Below are 19782 nucleotides of genomic sequence, written 5' to 3' on the forward strand. Positions count from 1 at the left end.
GCTGGTAGGAGCGCCTCCCGCGCTCCGGATGCGCGGGGGGCGGGGCCTTGGCGGGAAGGCGAGGACTGCTTCTCTAGCCCGCGAGGTCGTCCCACGTCTCTGTGGTCGGGGAGGGGGCGGGGCCCAGCCGTGGGGCGAGAAGAGGGTGGAGCGTCCAGCGCCCGGACTCCGCCTCCCGCCCCTCCTCCGCCTCCTCCTCTTCCCCCAGACTCGCCCATGAGGAGGGGACGGTGGGTGGGGATTCTGGGCCGGTGGCGGAGTCACTGTTGCTTCAGCCTGGCCTCGGAGCAGACGGACGCGCCTGGTGGCCCTGGGAGGGGCGCCACCAGGGCAGGAGGAGGAGAGGTTGAGGGGAAGAGACGCCCTCTCTGCCTGAGGTCTCTCGAGGATCTGACCTCAGGGCCTAGGTGACTGATACAAGAGGGAGGCCAAGCTTCTCCACCTGGGCTGCCTGAAGAGGCCGCGACCCTGGAGGGCCCTGAGCCCACCGCACCAGGGGCCCCAGCACCACCCCGGGGGCGTAAAGCGACAGTCTCAGAGACCACTGCAAGGTTTCCAGTTGCCTAGACAACGAGCCCGGGTCAGAGCAACAACCCTTCCAGCCACCAGCCTCAACTGCTGCCTCAGGCACCAGTCCCACTCTGTGCGTGCTTGCCAGCCCAGGTGACATGCCGGTGCTCTCCACCCCCCGGCCCTCGCGGGTCACCACACTGAAGCGCACCGCTGTGGCCCTGGCCATCACAGCCTATGGAGTCCACAAAATCTACCCACTGGTGCGGCAGTGCCTGGCTCCAGCCAGGGGCCCTCAGGTCCCGGTGGAGGAACCCACACAGGAGACCTCCGGGGCCACAGGGGCCAAGGCCGGCATGAACCAGGTATTCCTGCAGCGACTGCTGTGGCTGCTGCGGCTGCTGTTTCCCCGGGTGCTGTGCCGGGAGACGGGGCTACTGGCGCTGCACTCGGCCGCCCTGGTGAGCCGGACTTTCCTGTCGGTGTATGTGGCCCGCCTGGACGGACGGCTGGCCCGCTGCATCGTGCGCAAGGACCCACGGGCCTTCAGCTGGCAGCTGCTGCAGTGGCTCCTCATCGCCCTCCCCGCCACCTTCATCAATAGTGCCATCCGCTACCTGGAGGGCCAGCTGGCCCTGTCTTTCCGCAGCCGTCTGGTGGCCCACGCCTACAGCCTCTACTTCTCCCAGCAGACCTACTACCGAGTCAGCAACATGGACGGGCGGCTTCGCAACCCTGACCAGTCTCTGACAGAGGATGTGGTGGCCTTTGCTGCCTCTGTGGCCCACCTCTACTCCAATCTGACCAAGCCGCTCCTGGACGTGGCCGTGACCTCCTACACCCTGCTTCGAGCAGCACGCTCCCGCGGGGCCGGCACAGCCTGGCCCTCAGCCATTGCCGGCCTTGTGGTGTTCCTCACGGCCAACGTGCTGCGGGCCTTCTCACCCAAGTTTGGGGAGCTGGTGGCAGAGGAGGCACGACGGAAAGGGGAGCTGCGCTACATGCACTCTCGCGTGGTGGCCAACTCGGAGGAGATCGCCTTCTATGGGGGCCATGAGGTGGGGCACGCTGGGGCACTGGGCATGGAGGAAAGCGTGTGGCTGGGAGGCCCAGGGGCAGGCAGCCGGGAACAGTGGGGAAAGCCCAGGGCTGGCCGGGGCTCATGCCAAAGGTGTGGGTAGGCCATGGGAGAGGTGGGCTGGGCAGGGCCTTGGGTGGCTGTGGACTTAGGTGCAGAAATAGAGAAACAGGAAGGCAAGGTGGGACTGCCTTGTGCCGGCTGCCTGCACGCTTCAGGCTGCTTCTGCTTCCTCTCCTCCTTGGCAAGGTTGCCCTGAACTTGGAGCTGTGGATCCTAGCGGTTTGAGAAACTAGAACTCTGGCTCGCCCTGCTCCTGCAGCCAGCCAAGAGGAGACACCTGCCATCGGGAGTAGGGACAGTGCTCCTGCCCCGCCCGTCCTGGGCCCCTGGGCCCTTTGAAGGCTGGCGTCCAGCAGAGTGGCTGGCCAGTCAGGCATGCATTATGGGTATGACTCAGCCCAAGCAGAGGTTAATGAGCAGCGCGGGGGCTGCAACAGTGGCAGAACTCAGGGTCTAAGCTGCTTCTACCCGAGCCTGTGGGCCTGCCGCCTCCCCGCAGCCCCTGGGCCAGGGATGCCGCCCCGGCTGCCACCGCGGTGGGACACACTTCCTGTCCACCCAGCGGCTGCCCTACCCCCGGTGTGACCGCCCTTCCTCCGGGTCCCAGGCGCATAGCTCCCTGGTGGGCCAGGGCGGGCCAGGCAGGCGCTGGGAAAGGTTACTCCAGGCCAGTGCTCGCTTTATCTCTCTTCAGCCCCTCCCCTTCCTCGTGCCTGGGGTTGCAGCTGCCTCAGGCCCTGCTCTCTGCAACTCTGGTTTCGGTTCCCCAAGTGCTTCTAGGGGGGAGGGGCACAATGGCATCCATCTTTTGAAGGCCTGCATGCATTCCCTAGGTCAGGTGGCCTCTTGCCTCAGGACCTTATGTCATTAGCTGCTCACCAGGAAGAGAAGCAGTTTCGTCCCTGATTTTTTAAAAAAGGCTGTCCCTGAACTCCATCTCAGGCATGGATGAGAGGGGCATCCCAGGCGTGGGCCAGGCTGCAGGTTAGGGAAAAAAGTGCCTGGCCTTCAGTGGCAACCCCTCTCCCACACGCTGGGCTGCAGGGCCTTGGCAGGCTGCCGTGGCCTTGGGTGAGGCGCTTGGCACGTTACCCGCAGCTACATTGTCAGCATTGGCTGGCATTCCTGCCAGCTCCCAGCACGAGTCTGGATTGCCAGGGTGCTCAGAGGAGGCATGCTCACTTCAGGAATAGGAGATGCTTGAGGAAAGCTGAGCTATGTGAGCAGACCTGGGGGGGCAGGAGACAGAGCACTGGTCCTTTGATGGCCTTCCTGTGGGCTGGCTTCAGGAAGCAGCACATTCTCCAAGAGCACTCGCTTGCCAGGGCAGAGGGTCCTGACGTGCATCCGCAGCTGTCTGTACAGGCCTCAGTTGGAAAACTGTGTCGGGTGACGGGCCCCTGTAGGTGGGTTGATTGCCCTTGCCATACAGACATGTGGCCCACTCCTGTCCCACTGTCTGATGTCCCCATGGACACTGGCCTAGGTTCAGATCAACAGGTTAGGGCAGAAGCAGCTGACCACCTGGAGGGCAAACAGCAGGGTATGCCATTCTTACTGGGATTTCAATGAGGAGGCTTATTTAAACACACATACGTGCAAACATGCACACACATACACACAATCTCTTGCATGAGAACAAAGTAAACTTTTCTTAATAAGTCAAAGCATCATTTACAAGAATCTGATTCTCCTAACAGCTTTGTCAGTGTGGTCCAAATTCCTGTACTGCTCACTATCTCCAGGCTGTGTGAGCTTGGGCAGGTCACTGTGCCTCTCTGGGCTTCAGTGTCCTGCCATACAATGGACATGAGAATACACATGCCATAGTACTACTTGGTGAGAGTCAAACGGAGAGAGATGTGAAAGCACTTGACAAACAGTGCCAGTCTGGACAGCTGTTGCCAGTTGGGTGGGGGGAGGCAGGGCTAGGGTACGTGTCCCTGGACTGCTAGGAAATCCATGACCTCATGGCCACCTTGCCGTGGACACTTTCCGACCCTCCAGCCTCCCGGCCTGTCTGACTTCTGCTGCCGCCCCTTTCCCTGCAGTGGCCTCTCTCTTCATTTGTCCCTGTCCTGACATGGCAGGTGGTGGCCAGTGCAGGAAGAGGGACAGGAGGGCAGGAGAAGTCTCCCACTGCTGAGGGAGCAAGAGCCAGACTCAGGTGTGGGGCTGCCCACCGGGGCGACTTATGTAAGGGCTGGGTTGGTAGTGCACTCTCCTGGCCTTGGTGGGAAAATGCAGTGCAAGTTTCTCACAGAAAGGAACATGGGAAAGTAGGGGGAGGTGAGCCTAAATGAGCAGAGATTGTTGAACTGAGTTTTTGAGCACAACCTGCCTAGTGCAGGGTACAAAAGTTAGAGCTGATGATCTTCTCTTGGGGGATGGGGAGCAGGGGCAAGGGGAGAGGGCTGGGAGGGAGCCCAAAGAAATGGGCTCAGCTGAGGACCAGCATCTAGAAGCTGCCCAGGGCAAAGAGAGGGGAGTGGCGAGCATCCCAACGAGAGAGGTAGTGGAAAGGGGATGGGAGCTGCGCTGTGACATCAGGCAATCCCTTACCTCCTTACCCTGAGTTTGGGACCCAGCCCCACCCAGTTGTAACCCCCAGCTCTCAGCTTTGTCATGGCCATCAAACGGTGAGCACTTGGGGACTCTCACCATCGCCCCTGAAGGAGCTGCCATAAGGCCTCTCAGTCTCTGTCATCCCCGGCAGGTGGAGCTGGCCCTGCTGCAGCACTCCTACCAGGACCTGGCTTCGCAGATCAACCTCATCCTGCTGGAACGCCTGTGGTACGTCATGCTGGAGCAGTTCCTCATGAAGTATGTGTGGAGTGCCTCGGGCCTGCTCATGGTGGCCGTCCCCATCATCACTGCCACCGGGTATTCAGAGTCAGGTGAGAGAGCCAGGGAGCCCAGGGGAAGGGGCCCTGCCCTCCCGTACCACTGGGTGCTAGGATTGCAAGGTTCCAGAGCTCAGCCAGCTCACCTGCCCCTTCTGCTGGGGACATCGAGGCCCTGCTGGCATCCTTGAGATTACCAGAGGTCGGGCTCTCCTTGTAGCTCCTTGTTACCTTTTGCCCTGCATGCATCTCATGTCCCTTGGTACCACTCAGCCAAGCCCAGGACTGCAACAGGAATGCCATGTGTCACTTCACCATGTGCATGCATCCTCGCCCACCTGTCCCTGTCCTTGGCCCAATTTGGAGGTGGGAGGATGTGAGAAGTTCCTGGGTGAGCCCCTTCATCGCTCCAGCCAAGGTTTTCCCAACCCAAAATAGCTCTTGTATATGCAAAGGGTAGAGACCTCCACCCTTAGGCCTTTTGGAGGAGTGGGAAGCCTGTTCTACTGTCATTTTCGCCGATGATCAGGTTTTCTTTATTCCCGTTTTGTTCCTCTACTGATTTGTAACTTATTCATTCTGTTTTCAGTCTTTTAGTGGTGACCTTTTAGAAGGTTAACATGTATACTTGAAAGTAGTCTTGGGTTAATCAATAGCTCCCCTCCTCCTGGGCCTTAGCATACTCTCCGGTGAGAACGGGCCTCCCAGCGTACAGCTGCGGGTCCTCTCGCTTTGTCCGGTTGACGCGTGTGGAAACTCACCACGTATTTACCGATTTTTTTGCTCACTGTTCTGTTCTTACATCTCGGTCCTCTCTTCTGTCTTCAGTAATCTTCCAGATAGACATCTTTTTTTTTTTTTTTTTTTTTTTTTTTGTCTTTTTGTCTTTTTCCGTGTCCGGCAACGGATCGCAACCCTCAGTGTTGCCCCCGTACTGGGGGACCGGCAGCGGGATCGCAACCCTCAGTGTTGCCCCCGTACTGGGGGACCGGCAGCGGGATCGCAACCCTCAGTGTTGCCCCCGTACTGGGGGACCGGCAGCGGGATCGCAACCCTCAGTGTTGCCCCCGTACTGGGGGACCGGCAGCGGGATCGCAACCCTCAGTGTTGCCCCCGTACTGGGGGACCGGCAGCGGGATCGCAACCCTCAGTGTTGCCCCCGTACTGGGGGACCGGCAGCGGGATCGCAACCCTCAGTGTTGCCCCCGTACTGGGGGACCGGCAGCGGGATCGCAACCCTCGGCGTTGCTCCCGCGCCTTGCTCAGCCAGTGAGCGGGAACCGGTCTGTATGTGGGATCCGAACCCTCGGGCGGGAGCGCCGCCGCGCTTCCCAAGCGGCGCACTATCCAGTGTGCCACCGGGCCGGCCCAGATAGACATCTTTTAAAAGTTCTTTCAGCGAGGGTTTCGTTTCGTTGTGGGGAATTCTTCTCGATGACTTTGTTGTCTGAAGATGGCTTTATCTCACCCTTGTTCCCAAACTCAAGTTTTGCTGGGGGTGGGAGTCTCAGGACAGTTACTTCCTCTCCGTCCTTTAACAATACCCCATTGTCTTCTGGAGCTGCTGGAAAATCTGCTGTTGGTCCAACTGTCCTCCCTCAGGGGCACGCATGGTCTCTCTGGGTGCTTTTGTGATCTCTCTCTCTGGCATTCTGCAGCTTCACTGTGATGTGTTCAGGTGTGGGCTTCTATTTACCCTGCTTGAAACTTGTACATCCTTCAAATACTCAGGTTTTTCCATTGTTCCGGAAGATTCTCAGCTATTATCTTTTCCAATTTGCCTCATCTCATTCTTTTCCTCTTCTGGAACTCCCTGCGCTGGGCTTGCACTGTCTCTCTACTGTTTCCCCATCCAGCTCTGTGCTAAATGACCGGAGAGTTCCTCCGAACCTCCTCCTGCTCCCTAATTCGCCAATTCATCAGTTTTCTCTTTGGCCCTGTCTAATTTGAATTTTTTTTTTAACCTTCCAGTGACTAATTCTGTAAGTTCTATTTGATTCTGTTTCACTTAGAAACTTGAAAGTGGAAATTTTCTTTTTCAAAGAGAAATTTCAAAATGTTTTTAACTGTCTCATTTGCCGATCCTGTAGACCGCTGCTTTTACGCTGTGTGTCATGTTCATCACACTGATTCCGTAGTCTCCATCCAGGGATTTGCTGTCTGCCCTTCTTAGGGGCCTTTATCTTTGTCTGCCCGCCTTCCCTCATGGTAGACCCTTTCCTTGTGGGTTTTGCAGCAGGGCTTCTGCGCTAACTCCCCAGAGCACATTTGCTTTTGTTTTGGCAGCACTGCAGGGGGTAATTACCTAGCTGGGGGTAACTGCTTGGGCTGGAGGGGAGTGGCTCCCGAACTTGGAGGTAGTACTCACATTCATTTGAACCCCAGGCACATAATTACAAATTCTTAGAGACCTTCTGTTCAGTGCACTTAGAGCCCAGGTTAAGCAAGTAAAGCTTCCTGGTTTTTTCCCCTCCATCTGTCTCTGGGAATTTCAAAGGGTCACCTGGCTGCTTGCTTCTCTTTTGCTCCTGGGAACTTTCCCTGCTTTCCTTCAAACACAGCTCTGCTTTAAAAGGTGTTATAGTTTATCCAGTTTGGTGGAAAGAGGGTTTTCAGTTCTATACACACGCACACGCACAGACATATGTACATATACATATGTGTGACTAGTTTCAGGAACAGAAATCTCTCTGATTCTCTCCCTATTCGTGTTTCCTCCCTGGGGCTTCCCTACCCTTAGCTGTCTGTGTCCTCTCTGGGTGACCCTCCCACAGAGGATGGATATAATGGGGGTGGGTAGTTACTTTCCACCACCTGGTCTACACCGTGATGTGGGCGTGGACCCCGTCAGCACACCTGGCCCAGAGCATGTGCACCAACCCTGGAGCAAACCAAGCCATGAGGAGACCAGTCTCCGAGTGGCCTGCAGCCTCTTGTCTCCATGGCCCGTCTAGTTCCCAAGGCCACTCCCTCCCCTGCAGGCATAGGGCTTGCTTCTGCTGTGCCTGGCTTTGTGGGAGAGTTAAAGAAGCATGAGCTCCTGTTCCCTCCTTCATGGTCCTTACAGTCAGTCACCTTCAAAAAGTGTGAGAAGCTTCCGTCTTCCTTGTTCGCCTCTTCCCTCTTATGTCATTCTTGTTATCTCCTAACCCCCAGGCCTGCTTCTGCCCCAGGGCCTTTGCACTTGCTCCTTGCCCTGTCACAGCTTTGCTCACAGGCCCCTGGAGGCAAGGCCTGCCCTGCCCACCACCCACCTTCCTCATCCCCTTCCCCACCTTACTGCCTTCCAAGCGCTGAATGCCCTGAGGCACTGCCTTCTCTCCCTACGTTAGACCGCAAGCTCGAAGAGGCTAGGGATTTTTGTCCGTTTTGTCCCTTCCGTGTCTCCAGGACCCAGTGGCTAGTGAGGGCTCCAGGTGCTTCAGAGAAGCCAGGAGGCAGGGTCATCAATCACGAAAGATTTAGATAAGCTTTGTTCTGCTGGCCTGCAGGGCGGGGGAAGGCGGGGGTCGTGGGGGGGTGGGACGTGGCTCCCACTCCAGCCCAGAGGCCCCACTGTGGCCTACTCCAGGACTTCCAGAAAACCTGCAGAACCACTTCCTTTTGTCCACAATGACTATCCACCTCTCAGATCATCTGGGGAGGAGGGACTGTTGTCCTTGAGAGCATGGTGGGAAGAAAGGCCCAGGACCTTAGACTTTCAGGGTTAACATCCCCCACCCCCTGCCCAGTTAATTTCCCTGGTTTCTGGGCCAGGCCCCAGAAAGCAATGTGAGGTGCCCTCTTCATTCAGCCTGTCCCCTTTGCACCCGACACTGCTGTTTCTTCCCCGCCCCCTTTCCCCCCACCACTAAATCACATATGCCCCCAGATAGAGTCCTCTGGCTTTTCACAGAAGCTTTCTTTCTGCCTCTTTAGCCCCCACCTCAGAACCCTCAGAGTCAGCCGCCTCCTTGCTCCTTACCACCATTTCCAGAAGTTTCCCTGCATAAAAACCCTGGTCCTCTGGGGGCTCCAAGTGTCAAGGGAGTCAAGGCCATTTACAAGGGAGGGTTGAAGGGTGTGACATGGGGTCTAGACCATGGGGTGACAGAAAAGCAAGTTAAGACAGGAGCAGCTTGGGCCAGCCCGGTGGCGCACTGCTACAGTGCGCCGCTTGGGAAGCACGGAGGCGCTCCCGCCGAGGGTTCGGATCCCACATACAGACCGGCCGCTCACTGGCTGAGCGAGGTGCGGGTGCAACACCGAGGGTTGCGTGATCCCGTTGCCAGTCCCAGTCTGGTACGGGTGCGACACTGAGGGTTGCGATCCATTGCCGGTCATGAAAAAAAGACAAAAAGGAAAAAAAAAAAAAAAAAGACAGGAGCAGCTCCTGGGAGAAAACAGGCCAGACAGAGACAGCCATAGAGGGGAGATGGGGGAGAGATGGGACCGCAGTAGAGGTCAGAAACTGGGATATTCATGTTTCAAAGACAAACAGCTCTGGGCCCTGGATGAAGAATCCCAGGTGTGAGCAGGAGGGGCAGACACCGATGGTACAGGGCAGAGGGCAGGGGCAGTGTGCATTCACAGATGCCTAGTGGCTCACTTTTTGAATCAGTGTTATTGAGATGTAATTAACATACCATACAATTCAGCCTTATAAAATGTACAATTCAGTGGTTTTTAATATATTCACAGAGTTGTACAACCATCGCCACTGTCTAGTTCCAGAACATTTTTATCACCCCAAGACCTTTAGCAGTCTTTCCCCATCCCCCGCCCCGCCAGCCCCTGGCACCCGCCCATCTGCTTTCTGTCTCCATGGATTTGCATATTCTGGACATTTCATATAAATGTCTTCTTTTGTGTCTGGCTGCTTTTACTTAACATAATGGTTTCAAGGTTCATCAGTGTTGTAAAATGAATCAGTACTTCATTCCTTTTTGAGGCTGAACAATATCCCATTGTATGTACGGACCACAGTTTCTTTGGCCGTTCATCCATTGACGGACATTTGGGTGGTTTCCACCTTTTGGCTATTGTGATTAATGCTGCTGTGAACATTCATGTACAAATTTCTATGTGGACATATGTTTTTGTTTCTCCTGGGTCTGTACCTAGGAGCGGCACTCCCAGGTCGTATGGTGACTGCGGTCAACCTTTGGAGGCACTGCCTGGTGGCTTTCACAGCAGCTGTACCATTTTACTTTCTCACGAGCGGGGCACGAAGGCTCCAACTTCTCGTCATTGCCAGCGCTTGTTATTGCCTCCTTTTAATTGTTGTCACCCCAGTGGGTATGAGGTGCTACCTCTTGGTGGTTTGGAACTGCATTTCCCTAACGAGTAATGATGTCGAGCAGCTTTTCATGAGCTTATTGGCCATTCATAGACTTCTGTAGAGAAATGTCTATTCAGACCCTTAGCCTGTTGTTTGACTGTGCTGTTTGTCTCTTTGTTGTTGAGTTCCTTATATATTCTGCTTACCACGCCCTTATCAGATATGTGGCTAACAAATATCTTCTCCCAGTCTGTATGTTGTCTTTTCACTTTCTTGATGTTGTCCTTTGGTGCACCAAAATATTTCATTTTGATGAAGCTCAATCAATTGATGTTTTTCTTTTGTTGCTTGTGCTTTTGGTGTCATAGTTAAGGAACCATTGCCATATCCAAGTTCACAAAGCTTTACCCCTGTTTTCCTCTAAGCATGTTATAGTTTGGGCACTTACACAGCAGCCCACAAGCCACTCTGAGTTAGCTAGTATGCGTGGCATGAGGCAGGGGTCACCTTCTTGCAGCACCGTTTGCTGAAGAGACTGGTCTTTCCCCTGGTGGCTTGCTATGACTTTCCACTGTCTGTGCCCCTCCCCACCACCCCTCGTGTTGTCACAGACTCAGAGGCCATGAAGAAGGCAGTCTTGGAGAAGAGGGACGAGGAGCTGGTAAGCGAGCGCACAGAAGCCTTCACCATCGCCCGCAACCTCCTCACAGCGGCAGCAGACGCCATTGAGCGGATCATGTCGTCCTATAAGGAGGTACCCATGGCCCAGCCCCCACCTTTGCCATGGCCCTCCTCCCCAGCTGGCAGGAGCTGAGCCAGGCTCACCCTCCCCACAGGTGACAGAGCTGGCTGGTTACACGGCCCGGGTTCACGAGATGTTCCAGGTATTTGAAGATGTCCAGCACTGTCGTTTCAAGAGACCCGGGGAGCCAGAGGTTGCTCAGGTGGGGTCCAGGGCCATGGTACGGTCTGGTGTCCGCGTGGAGGGGCCCCTGAAGATCCGAGGTAAGGTCATCCCCTCCCTGCAGAGTACCTCTTCTTGTCCCTGACTTTCTACTGCAGGTGCCCCAGCTCCTCCCATACCCACTCCGACACTCAGGGACCACTGTGTACCCCTGGCCCATCCCAGTTGAACCAGGAGGGCAGGGCTGTACAGCAGGGTCTTTGAGGTTGAGCTGGGCCGTTGGGGAGGGTTTCCTGGGAAGGTTGCCAGTGCATCGGCCTACCTTCCCAGAGTAGTCACTGCCAGCCAACCTGCTGATTCGCCCTTCTGAGGGCCCTGGCCTGGATTATTGATTGAAAAAGAGGGGGATGTGGCCCTGAGTGCAGGGGATCACTCAGTCACGCAGGGCAGCAAGAGAAAGCTGCAGACAGTGTGCAGGCGAGGGAGAGCTTGTCCAGCAGCTGCAGCTGCAGTAGGAGCTAGGTGCTGCAGAAGAGTGGCCCAGGCATTAGGAGGGGAGGGCTGCACAGCAGGAGTAGAGACGTGATGCCCCAGGTTCCAGAGGATCAGAGAGGGGCAGCCCAGAGCACAGTACTAGACGCTGGGGAGGGTCGGCTTGTTGAGAGACCTGGCTGTATCCACAAGGGGCCCTGGACTGCATGATGCTTATTGGAAACCCACTGGCATGCTATCCGGGGTGGGTAAGCGAGCACCTGGGGAAGCAAGGGAGGGCATCAGGGGCATAAGAACCCACCAGAACGCACAGGGAGCACAGTTTCTCTTTCTCCTCCCTCCCTGCATTCTCCCTGCAGGCCAGGTGGTGGATGTGGAGCAGGGGATCATCTGTGAGAACATCCCTGTTGTCACGCCTGCAGGAGAGGTGGTGGTGGCCAGCCTGAACATCAGGGTAGGTTGAGTGGGAGAAGGGCACTTGCCCTAGAAGTGCTGGCTGCGCCGGGCCGAGTGGATGGGGCCAGGGTGCACAGCCCAGGTGCTGGGCCATCCACGTCCACTAGACCAAGCCCTTGGCTTTCCACATGCCTGTGCTGCCATTGTCCCCAGATCTATGTGGCAGGTGGGGGCCAAGGTCAAGGTGAGAGGCAAACGTGCCTCTTGACTATTTGTTCTGGGGCGATAGTCAGAACTGATAAAAGAGACTAGTGATTACCAGGATTGGCCAAGGGTCACCCAGGTGTTCCTGGTGTCAGCAGAGTGGGTTCCTTGTGAGGGCCGTGAGGGAGAATCTGAGCCAGGCCTCTCTCCAGCTTCTGGTCTGCTGGCGACCTTTGCTGTTCCTTGGCTTCTGCTGCATCACCCTGACCTCTGCCTCTGTCTTCACATGGCCTCCTCCCTCTTTGTGTGCATGTCCAAATTTCCCCTTTTTATAGGGACACAGTTGGATTGGAGTAGGAGCCCACCCTACTCCAGTAGGACTTCATGTGAATTCAGCTCATTACACCTGTAACGACCCTATTTCCAAATTAGGTCACATTCTCAGGTACTGGGGGCTAGGACTTCAACATATGAATTGGGGGGACACAAATCAACCCATAACACTGCCGAAGTGCAGCCAAAGCCATGACCTCAGATCTTCCCAGGAGCCCTGTACATTGCTAGCACTGATTTCACAGATAAGGAAACACACTGAGAGAGGGAAGGGACTCAGCGTGATGGTGGTGGTGGTGGCCAGGGTGGTCTCTGCCGCAAGGTGCCCTGACTCCATGCCCCATGCTCAGGCATCATCAGTGCTCAATGGGAATCCAGTAGGAGAAGGTAGCAGTCTCCCTCCTACCTGCACATGGGGCAGCATTTTTCCTACACCAGGTGTTTCCATAACTCCAGTGGGGATCATGTAATCGGGTAACTGGGGAGCCTGAGGTCCTTGACGCTGAGCCCAGGGGCCACAGCAGCATCTGTGGTACCCTGGCACCCATGAAGGCAGAGAAGGCCATGGGGGGCAGGGAGATCAGCACTGGGTTTATACTGTAAGTCTAGAACCATGAAGAAAGTGCCTTCCCCAGGGCCATTTCTAAAAGAGCTGTGTTTGGATTCCCAGTGAAGTGGGAGTCGAAGAGGATTGAGGGTGACATTTACTGTCTTGGAACACACCCATTCATTCAGTTGTGGCAGAACAGGCCCTTCCTCTCATGCTGGCCCCGTGCTCTCTGTGCATGTCAGAGCCTTTGGTGACAGGGCCGTGTCTTGTCCATTTCCCTATGTCCTGGGTCAGGCGTTCAGTTAGGGCTCTGGACACAGGACCCCATCTCTCAGGCCCAGCAGTCCCCACCAAGAGATGGAGAGTGGCCCCGGGCATAGGGAGCTCTCCGAGGCCGGGGAGGAGGCCCGTGCCCGGGTGCCACGCCTGCTGCCTCTGCAGGTGGAGGAAGGCATGCACCTGCTCATCACGGGCCCCAACGGCTGCGGCAAGAGCTCCCTGTTCCGGATCCTCGGCGGGCTGTGGCCCACGTACGGCGGCGTGCTCTACAAGCCCCCGCCGCAGCGCATGTTCTACATCCCTCAGAGGTGAGGAGGCGCCGCAGGAGGGCAGGGGCGGGGACGGGCCCTGTTCCCTGTCTCTTCCCCCGCCTCTTCCTACCTGTGCAATCGGAGGTGGCTTACAACAGAGGTCCAGGAAATGGTAGATAATCAGCACCTTAGGAGGGGACACCAAGATGCTGTCCCAGAATCAGAGAGGGGCTGTGGTGCCTGCACCCTCCCGGCCTGCCCCAGCCCGTCACTTGTCCATTGCCGATGTGTGTGGGCCATGTGTGTGCACGTGCATGCATGTGTTGGTGTGTGTGTACTGCCTGGAAGGCAGCCAGGGCCCACCGTGGAGCCCACTCAGGCACAGAGCACCCTCAGGTAAGCAGAGCTGTCCCTTCCCTTGGTGGACACGCATCTCTCCCACAGGCCCTACATGCCCGTGGGCTCCTTGCGCGACCAGGTGATCTACCCGGACTCCGTGGCAGACATGCGAAGGAAAGGCTACTCGGAGCACCACCTGGAAGCCATCCTGGACATTGTGCACCTCCACCACATCCTGCAGCGGGAGGGAGGTAGGAATGAGGGCACCTGCTGCCACCTCCACCCTAGACTCTTCCCCTGGGTCCCCAGGGATGAAAATTATCTCAACATCCAGGAGTCCAAAGTGCTAGGTGCCACAGGGGTGCGGCAGGGACGCTGGCCTCTGAGGGACCCGCCTACCATGGAGGACCAGCAGTAAACAGGTGGCCCCAGGTGGCATGAGTGGGCATCCAGCAGGGGTACTCACCTCATTGGGGGGCCCAGGACACCCTCTCCCAGAGAAGAGAGATCTGAGCTGAGACCTGCAGAACACTGAGCAGTCCCCCTGCAGGGGACAGCAGGACAGAGAGCAGCCAGGGCTCGGTGGCAGGGAGGGGCTGGCTCATGGAGGGCTCTCTGGGCCAGGCAGGAGCCTGGGCCTTCCCTGAGAGGGATTGGAAGCCCTTGGAAGGGATTGGACAGACCACATGGTGGTGAGCAGGTGTACAGGGGTGGCCACTGTCAGGAGGTTTGTGAAGAGGATTGGAATGTGGGTGTAGAGAGCAGAGTCACAGGGGACTCTAAGACAAGCGCACAGGAGAAGGACAGGCTGGATTATGGAGGGACAGTGCTTGTCTGCAATGTCCATTGTGCTCAGAGGAGGAGGAGGAAAGGGCAGTGCCACAGCAGGGACGGAGTGCAGGGCATGGCCAGCTTCCTTAGTGAGATCTGGGCATCAGGGTTCTGCAGCCACTTAGGTGCAGGATGACCTTGGGTGAAGATCTCACCTCTCTGAGACTCTCTTCGCCTATAGAAGAGGACAGGTAATGATCTCTCCCTCGGTGGTGGTGGCAGCATTAAAAGAGAGAACTCCTGTAAAGACGCTTCCCAGGTTTGCAGAAAACGTCAGGGGATCTGATGATTCAGGAGGATTCTTCCTGGGTGTTGTCACCTGCTTGTGCAGAAAAGGGGGTGCAGTGGTGGTGAAGTCTGGGGAGCAGCCGTGGTTACCTCAAAGCTTCACCCCTAGCTTCCCCCTTGGCCTGGCCTTACCTCTTTTGCTCCTGCTGCCCTGGGCTTGGGAATGTACCCCTCCTCCAGTCCTCTGAGGCTCCCGTGGCCTGCGGGTGACCATCACAACGTGTTAGGATTGAGTTCAGCTATGAGTAACAGAACTGCGCCCCTCCCCAATAGTGGCTTAACTCGTTCATGAGTTTACCCTACTGTGCTGTAGAAGTCCCAAGACAGGCAAGCCACAATTGGTGGGGCGGCCCTGCTCCATGAAAGTTCCAGGGATCCACCCTTTTCTACCAGGTCACCTATAATCCAGGATGGCTGTAGCAGCCATCACATCTACGTCCCAGGCTGCAGGATGGAGGAAGTGGGTGCCAAAGGGGCAAAGAGTGCATGCCTCTGCCTTTTAACGAAGGTTCCAGAAGCTACCGCATATAGCTTACACTTACACATACTCCACTGGCCTGAATTTAGTTACATGGTCACACATCGCCACAAGGCAAGATTACACAAGGAAGTGTAATCTTTATTCTGGTTGGCCCCGTGCCCTGCTAGAACTTCTAGTCCCATGGGAAGGAAGAGTGGATGGTAGGAGAAGAGGAGCTGTTTCTGCCACGCTGTCCTGAAGAATCATTGTCCTCACACACACACTCACACAGCCCACCTGAGCCTTGCCAAGACGCTGGCACTGGGCAAGGAGATGGGGCTCCATCCCTACGGGTGAGGAGCCTCTGTTCTGGGGAGACTGCTCTGGCCATCCCTAGGGCTCTCCGCCATGACCGTCTGCCACCACTAGGCCTGCTGTGACAAAGTACTGCAGATTGGGGGCCTTAAGCAACAGAGATGTGTCATCTCACCATTCTGGAGGCCGAAAGTATGACATCAAGGTGTCAGCAGGGTTGGTTCCTTCCGAGGGCCGTGAGGACAGGGTGTGTCCCAGGCTTCTCTGCTTGGCTTGTAGATGGCCGTCTTCTTCCTATGTCTCTTCACATGCATGTCTGTGTGTCCTCATGTCCCCTTCCTGTGAGGACACAGTCCTGTTGGATCTGGGCCCACCCTAATGACCTCATCCTAACTTGATCTCCTCTGTAAGACCCAATCTCCAAATAAGGTCACACCCTGAGGCACTGGGGGTTAGAACTCCCAAAATATCTTTTCAGGGGGACACAGTTCTGGTCTCAACTCTGGATTGTTAAGGTATCACAGAGCGAGCATGGGTGTGCAGCTGGACAGGCTGTTCCACCAGCTCCCCTGAGTGGGCCCCAGCCCCACCCCCGCAGACGCACGCCCAGTGCTTGTCTAGTTGAGCAGAACCCCTTGCCCCCCACCCAGGTTGGGAGGCTGTGTGTGACTGGAAGGACGTCCTGTCGGGGGGCGAGAAGCAGAGAATCGGCATGGCCCGCATGTTCTACCACAGGTGAGCCCTCGGAGGCGGTGGCCTTCCGGGGCATCCAGGGAGCCAGTGGCAGGGACAAGTGGGCAGCCCGAGTGCTCCCTGGAGGCTGAGTTGGGGCGCAGGCTCCCTGGGCCCCTGGAGGAGGAAGGCAGCTGCTGCTAAGAAGCTCAGCCCCACCCCTGGGCTCGTCAGGGCCTGGGCCACCGGGAGCAGGCAGGGGGTCAGGGTGCCCCCTGCGGGCTGGGGCCAGGCCAGGGTGTTGGGCAATGGAGGGTCCACAACCTCTCCGACTCGGCCCCCAATCCCCAAGGCCCAAGTACGCTCTCTTGGATGAGTGTACCAGCGCCGTGAGCATCGACGTGGAAGGCAAGATCTTCCAGGCGGCCAAGGACGCAGGCATCGCCCTGCTTTCCATCACGCACCGGCCCTCCTTGTGGTAGGCACCCCCTTCCAGCCTGGAGTGTGGGGGGCGGGGGCGGCCTCTGCAGCTGGGGGCGAAGGGAGGGACAGCAGTGCCATCCAGGAGGGAGGAGGACAGCCCCAACAGGCACCCTTGTCTCTCTGGCCAGGAAGTACCACACTCACTTGCTGCAGTTCGATGGGGAGGGAGGCTGGAAGTTCGAGAAGCTGGACTCAGCCACCCGCCTGAGCCTGACCGAGGAGAAGCAGCGGCTGGAGCAGCAGCTGGCGGGCATCCCCAAGATGCAGCGGCGCCTGCAGGAGCTCCGCCAGATCCTGGGCGAGGCAGTGGCCCCCGGGCAGCCACCCAGCGTCCTCCAGGGCACCGCCACCTGACAGACGGCCCTGGCCCCTGGCCCCCACTCCTCCCCAAGCTGTCAGATCACATGAAGGAAGCAGCAGCCCCCACCCACCCTAGGCCTGCCCTGCACGCCCTTTCCGCGCCCCCAGCCTGCCCTGCCTAGAAGATGCCAGCCAGCGTGGGTGGCGCCCTAGGGGCTGCTGCACCAGAACTGTGCCCTGTTCAGGGCCATGAGTCCTTTACTTTTCTCTGGGGAGGGAGCATGGGGCTGGGGCAGCCCCAGGTCCTGATCCTGCACAGGGCAGTTGAGCCGCAGGGAGTGAGCAGACCCTGGCACTTGTGGGTCACCCCTTCCTGAGACTCAACTCCCCGTTATTCCCTCTCTTCAATCCCTCGAAGACCCCATGGTCCATCCCTCTGTTGCCACCCCTGAGGGCACATCCACGGGGCACCCTTCCTGCCGCAGAAGCAGCCAGAGGCCCCTGGTCTGCGCCCTCTTCTCCCCGCAGTAGCCCCGAAGAGCCCGGGGAGAAAGCAGCTCACATTTCACGTATACACAGTGTAGTCCTGCCCCCGGCCCCCAGCCTCTCTCCCTCCACCACCTAATTTATTGGATGCCCCGTTAGTAGCATCTAGGTGCCAGCGTGAGCGTCCTGCCAGCAGGGGAAGTGGCCCGGCTCTGAACCCAGGGCGCTGGCTCCCCTGCTGCCAACCCCACTCCCCCCCCCTGCCGCCTGTCACCTGCCAGCCTACACTGCCAGCCGGGAGTGAGGGCACCGTGTTCCCAGCTCAGTGCCAAAGAGGGGACAGCAGGGGCAGCTGTCTCTGCAAAGCCAGCCCTCGTCGAGAGGGACACCCCACCGCCGCCATGTGCCTTTCCCGGGCCCTTGGCCCCCGGGCCGGGCGCCTCCCTCAGTCCCTCAGTAAAAAGCTCCCGTGGAAAATGCAGCCCTGCCTCAGTGTGTGGCAGGGGTCAGAGGGGACACAGGGAGGGGACCAGTAAGTTGCCTGTTGGGGAAAGGGTGGGTTTGGGAAGGAGCGGGCCTAACCCCCGAGCCCCTCAGGAGAGGTCACCGCAGCCGCAGCCCTCCTACCGCAGGCCGCAGCCAGCACTCTCCGTGAGTGTCAAAAACGCTCTGGGCTTCACGGGCTGTGGGGAGTAGGACCCGCAACAGCATTTCATAAAAAGTGGCTGAGCCGAAGCAGGACTCTGAGCCCGGTGCCTGGGGCAGCGGGGAGAAGTGATGTCTAAGCCAGGACACAAAGCAGAGGTGCTGCAGCTTCTAGATCTTCTAGGAAGTAGGGCGCGCTTATGCAAAGGCCCAGGGGTGAATGGGGGCTACATACAGGGTGTGCGCGAATGCGAGGGAAGGGGACCCCGGGGACTAGCCCGGAAGCAGCAGGAGGCCCAGTGGCCACCTGTGGAGGGTTATTGGAGGGAGGCCAGAGCGCACTGCTGGCGGACAGCGCTGAGCAGGCCCAGGGTTCCCTCACGGCCCAGCACTCACCCCAGCTTCACACCCAGGAGAACTGAGACCAGCTGCTCAGGCACTGGTGCACAAATGTTCCCAGCAGCTGACCAGTGTCCGTTGCCAGATAAATGGATAAACAAAACACAGCATAGCCACATGATGGAACATCACTCAGCCACAAAAAGCACGAAGCTGTGACACACACTACAACGTGGATGAACCTCGAACACATCAGGTTCAGCGAAAGACGTGATACGAGGCCACATGGTGTATGACTGCACTTCCATGACATGTCCAGATAGGCAAATCCATGGCACAAAGCAGATTAGTGGGTGCCAGGGTTAGGGTAGGGAGACTGCTTGAGGGGTACAGGGTTTCCTTTCACGGTGATGAAAATGTTCTGGAACTACAGAGATGACTGCGAATACACTAAATGCCACTGAGTTGTGCACTTTAAATTTTATGATATGTGAATTTCACCTCACAAAATAGGTTGACAGGCGATTGGTAGGTGTATCTATCATTTGTCCGTCATCTCTGATAGGTCGAAAAATGGATTGATATATGACTGATTATAGATAGACAGACCAGCGTTGGATATGTACATGATAGCTGGGCAGATAGAGGACAGAGAGGCAGATAGGTGACAGATAAGCGGATGATTGATAGATTGATAGAAAGGCAACAAACAGATTGACAGAAGATAGGTGATAGATTGACAGATAAACAGATGAAGACTAGAGATACAGGTAGGTGATGGAGCATGATAGATAGGCGGTTACATCAATGACAGATACAGGAGAGACAGGTCCTGGACAGATGGTAGATCATTGACAGAGATAGAAAATCGATGTTGGATTGATGGATTAGAGGGAAGTGATTGATCATAGACTGAAAGATTGATAGGTGGGCCGGCCCGGTGGTGCACTGGAGAGTGCGCCGCTTGGGAGTGCGGTGGCGCTCCCACCGAGGGTTTGGATCCCATGTGGAGACCAGTTCCCGCTCACTGGCTGAGCGTGGTGCGGGCGCAACACTGAGGGTTGCGATCCCATTGCCGGTCCCCGGTACGGGCGCAACACCGAGGGTTGCGATCCCGTTACCGGTCAGTAAAAAAGACAAAAAGGAAAAAAAAAAAAAAAGATTGACAGATGACTGATTATAGATGGATAAATGCTAGATGTGGCTAGATGACAGGTATATGTTTGACTATAGATAGACTCATGTTGGATAGATGACAGCTGGCTGATGAGATGGATAGAGATGGCAGGGGAGTGTCAGCAGGGACCTTGCAGCCACCCAGACGAGCCATGCTGAGGCCTGAAGCCCTGGAGGGATCTGAGTAGTTAGGAGAGCAGATGGTGGGGGGGAGACCCTGGGGGAAGGGAGGGGAGAGGGAGGCACCCTGGGTTTGGGCCTGGAGGGCTGGGTGGGTGACGGCGC

The 19782-nt window shown here is 57.1% G+C and overlaps 1 protein-coding gene across 2 annotated transcripts; it reads left to right on the forward strand.

Moving 5' to 3' along the window:
• Positions 1-280: 280 nt before the first annotated feature.
• Positions 281-17818, forward strand: ABCD1 (ATP-binding cassette, sub-family D (ALD), member 1). 2 transcript variants are annotated; one of them, XM_008586854.1, is made up of 11 exons: positions 281-1568; positions 4368-4543; positions 4985-4994; positions 10398-10508; positions 10591-10764; positions 11515-11604; positions 13075-13220; positions 13608-13753; positions 16047-16131; positions 16421-16546; positions 16680-17818. In XM_008586854.1, the coding sequence occupies exons 1-11, from the start codon at positions 669-671 to the stop codon at positions 16903-16905; spliced, it is 2190 nt and encodes a 729-aa protein (XP_008585076.1). In that variant the 5' UTR covers positions 281-668; the 3' UTR covers positions 16906-17818. The 2 variants fall into 2 exon arrangements, with proteins under 2 accessions (XP_008585076.1, XP_008585075.1); XM_008586853.1 differs by lacking the exon at positions 4985-4994 and having other exon boundaries at positions 4368-4548; positions 10366-10508; positions 10591-10759; positions 11510-11604.
• The last annotated feature ends 1964 nt before the right edge of the window (positions 17819-19782 follow it).

Source organism: Galeopterus variegatus, unplaced genomic scaffold (assembly GCF_000696425.1).
Source record: "Galeopterus variegatus unplaced genomic scaffold, G_variegatus-3.0.2 Scaffold4160, whole genome shotgun sequence".
NCBI lineage: Eukaryota > Metazoa > Chordata > Mammalia > Dermoptera > Cynocephalidae > Galeopterus > Galeopterus variegatus.